The following is a 3,360-nucleotide window of genomic DNA, read 5'->3' as shown; positions in this document are numbered from 1 at the left end:
ACATGTATGAACACTGGAAACACAACACAACAACAGGAAACACAAAATTAATGACTGGAAAAAGTAAAACATAAGCAACAAAAATACTCAAAACAGAAACTGGAAAACAGAAACAGAAAGCACAACAGAATGCAGAAATGGAGTGCAAAGATGGAGGAATAGCTTAGCTCTTGGTGTGTGGACGACCTAAGCTCATGATACCACTTGATGGAAGCTTGCTATGGGTGAGACTCATTGAACCAGGAAGCCAAACAGCAAACGTTCCAAGGAGCAGAATGGAGGCAGCGGAATTTTGAAATAGATGTAGAGAATGATATGGTTTCAGTGAAGAATGGAGTGGGTTAGAACCTCTTAGCTTAGAGGGCCTTCTACTTTGGATGGAAGCTAGAGGTAAGGAGAAAGAAAGTGAAGAATTGGGTTGACTCAAGAGCAAAGGTAAGCTGGAATTTCATTTCTGCAGCAATTAGACTAAGCTCAAAAGTGTCTACAAAACGGGGGAAGAGGTCTCCTATTTATAGGAAGATAAGAGCCTCAAATCTGAAATGAAATTCAATCCAAAAGCAAATGAAATTAAAGAAAAAGGCGACAATTTGCTTCAGCTTCAAACATGCCTCATTCTAACTCAACCGCACACATGAAACAACACCAATTCTGAAATGATGGGCTAGCTAGGTCATTGGCTGAGCTTTTTGATAGCTTTGGTAGCAAGCTTCTCCCTCCAAGTCTCTCTTTTCACGTTCTGAAATGCTATGCTGGCAGCTGCTCCCTCCAATTTTATTAATCCTACAAAGCAAAGAAAAATGTGCTTTTAATTATGGGAAGAACGATTAATGTGCGGAGGTTTTTCTAAGGAGGGTAAAAACCTCCTCTATTACTGACTATTATTTTGTGGGGGGTTTTAACCTCTTTTATTTTTAACTATTTGATCACAAAAGTTTTCTATATTTTTTTCAGTTTTTTTATTTAATGATTATTAAAATATATAATATCATTTTTTATTTAATGATTATTAAAATATATAATAACTACCTATTTTCACCAATTTCTTTCTTTTCTTCTTTTTTTTTTTAATTTGAAAATTAAGTAAATTTTTTTTTAAATTATTAAATACCAAACAAATATGATTTCTCTGAATAAAAAATTGATACCATAGAACAAAAACCCCTGAGTAGGAAGGAATTTAGAAAAATAAATTGAGAGAGAATTGTATGTTACAGAAGGATAGGCTAGAAGTCAATGTAATCCTATTGCAGAAATAGTTACAAAGAAAGAAATGTGATCCCAATTCATAATAAACTAAGTATAGTTTTATCCTAAAACAATATCATAAATTTCCTAAAGATTACTTCCATCAGATGATTATCTTGTTCCTAAAGGAGACTCTGACTCATTTGCATCACGAGCTTGCTGAAATAATATAAAAAATATTAATAAAATAAACTCAATTACATGTGCTCACATTTTGAAAATAATATATAAAAAATCAATCAAATAGAATAGACATGTTCTATCAATCAAATAGAATAAACATCTTCTATCAAATAGAATAAACATGTTCTAAAAAATCAATCTTATGTATAACCAATTTATAACTTGAGGACAGCAGCTACAGACTATAAATATACAGATATACATACTTGAGTCAAAATCATCTTATGTATCGACATTAAAATACAGTACAAATGTTGTGTAATGAATATATATATATATATATATATATATATATATATATATATATATATATATATATATATATATATATGTGCATCCCAAAAGATTACCATGAAGATTGCTGACCTGCGTGCAAACCAGCTCATGTGCATTGCACGTTGAGCAACACTCGCTGCTTCCACTGTTTCAAATTGCAAATAGACAAAACCTGCACTTTTTCTGTGTGCATGCCAAACCAATTAAAGAATTGTAAGTTGTGACACATTAAAGTGGAATTAATTTAAATTTAATTAAAAGTTGAGGCATGTAGTAAAATTGTTCATGATTATTGAAGGGCGTTAAACATTTATGAACGTACTTGTCAACAAAAATATGCTTCACCTGGCCATATTTAGAACACTCTTCCTCTACATCTTCTTTAATGTGTATATCAAAATCTGGTTCCGACTGCATTGCAATGTTTACCATCATCAGTACTTTGTTAAATGAAAACATTACCTGTTACTAAAATAAAATTAGTGAACCACAGACCTCAGTGGTAGGATCAAACATATTCTTTAAAAGTAAACACTCGCTTGGGCTTCCTACAGGTTCTACCATTGGGGTAGGCATAACTTGTGCTGGAAGAACTGATGCACCAATAGGTAAGCTAACAGCCTGCTGAGCAGGAACTGAGCCATTCACAACAGGCATACCCATGCTGCAAAGTAGAAAAATGTGAGGAATACTAGTATTAACAACAAACCTTGCAGAAATGTCAGCACCAGCCAGCCTCTGCATCAGCAATGCTCTAGAGTGAGCATTTAAAGTCTGCACAGCAAAAGAGTACGGTAGATAAGCAAGGTTCTTAATTTGAATGTAGATCATTGTTATTATATGATGAACAAATTTATGAACACCAAAATATGATGTCACAAACTTGTTTTACAATCAGCAAGTATGAACGAATCGTTTCAAGTAATAAACTTGGTAAGACCAAGTATCGTTCTCCCAAAGGACTCACGGCCTAGTTTAGTTATGTGATTTGTTGATTAGCTAAGACTTAAGAACGAAATAATTGGATTTTAATATGCAAAAGACGAAAATAAACATGTATGCATGAGGTTGATCAATGGCAAAAGCAAAGACAAGCACTTTCAATGAAATATATATATGAATATGTTGTTGGGGTTCAATTTCATCTTATCCACTCTCACATATTTTAGGAATTCAACATTCAAATCATCATTGTTAATGTCACTCTCTAAAGTACCTTTCAAGAAGGCTTCTCCCTAATTACGAGTTCATACAATTCCTAGCATTCCTAATAATTAGTTCATCAAGTGCAGGAGCTTAACGACAACCAATATAATATTGGGAGAAATTCCCCGGATCTAGACTTCCCCGTACGTTCCCGTATCGACAAAATCAATAATCATGCATTGAATGAGTTAAACAAAGCAAGCATTAAGCAAAGAGGAAAAACCCTAACTAATGATGAAAGAAAGCATAGATCTTAGATTAAGATGTAAACACAAATTCCATATATGAGAGCTTCAAAAGATTACATTGATTCCCCAACAAACATACAAGGTTTAGTTCACCATATTCATGGTGAACCTAGATGAACAATAATGAAAGAATGAAAGATAAAACCCTAGAAAGGTGAAGAGGTAGCCTGAGCATCCAAGATCCTCCTTCAAAGGGGTG

The 3,360-nt window shown here is 33.4% G+C and overlaps 1 protein-coding gene across 1 annotated transcript; it reads right to left on the bottom strand.

The window, feature by feature from the left end:
• Positions 1-1,359: 1,359 nt before the first annotated feature.
• Positions 1,360-2,538, bottom strand: LOC148196984 (uncharacterized). Its single transcript, XM_088093561.1, has 5 exons — positions 2,417-2,538; positions 2,203-2,371; positions 2,030-2,118; positions 1,782-1,890; positions 1,360-1,407 (listed from the first exon to the last, which is right to left on the bottom strand). The coding sequence occupies exons 1-5, from the start codon at positions 2,536-2,538 to the stop codon at positions 1,360-1,362; spliced, it is 537 nt and encodes a 178-aa protein (XP_087949687.1).
• Positions 2,539-3,360: the final 822 nt, after the last annotated feature.

Source organism: Vigna umbellata, chromosome 6 (assembly GCF_029865625.1).
Source record: "Vigna umbellata cultivar VRB3 chromosome 6, Vumbellata_1.0, whole genome shotgun sequence".
Lineage (NCBI taxonomy): Eukaryota > Viridiplantae > Streptophyta > Magnoliopsida > Fabales > Fabaceae > Vigna > Vigna umbellata.
This window is presented reverse-complemented; position numbering and strand designations above follow the sequence as displayed.

Coding starts and splice junctions, on each gene's coding strand:
- LOC148196984 (XM_088093561.1), bottom strand. CDS start 2,538: ATGATCTACATTCAAATTAAGAACCTTGCTTATCTACCGTACTCTTTT. Junction 1,891..2,029: donor AAGCATATTTTTGTTGACAA/GTACGTTCATAA, acceptor GCATGCACACAG/AAAAAGTGCAGGTTTTGTCT. Junction 1,408..1,781: donor GCAGGTCAGCAATCTTCATG/GTAATCTTTTGG, acceptor ATATTATTTCAG/CAAGCTCGTGATGCAAATGA.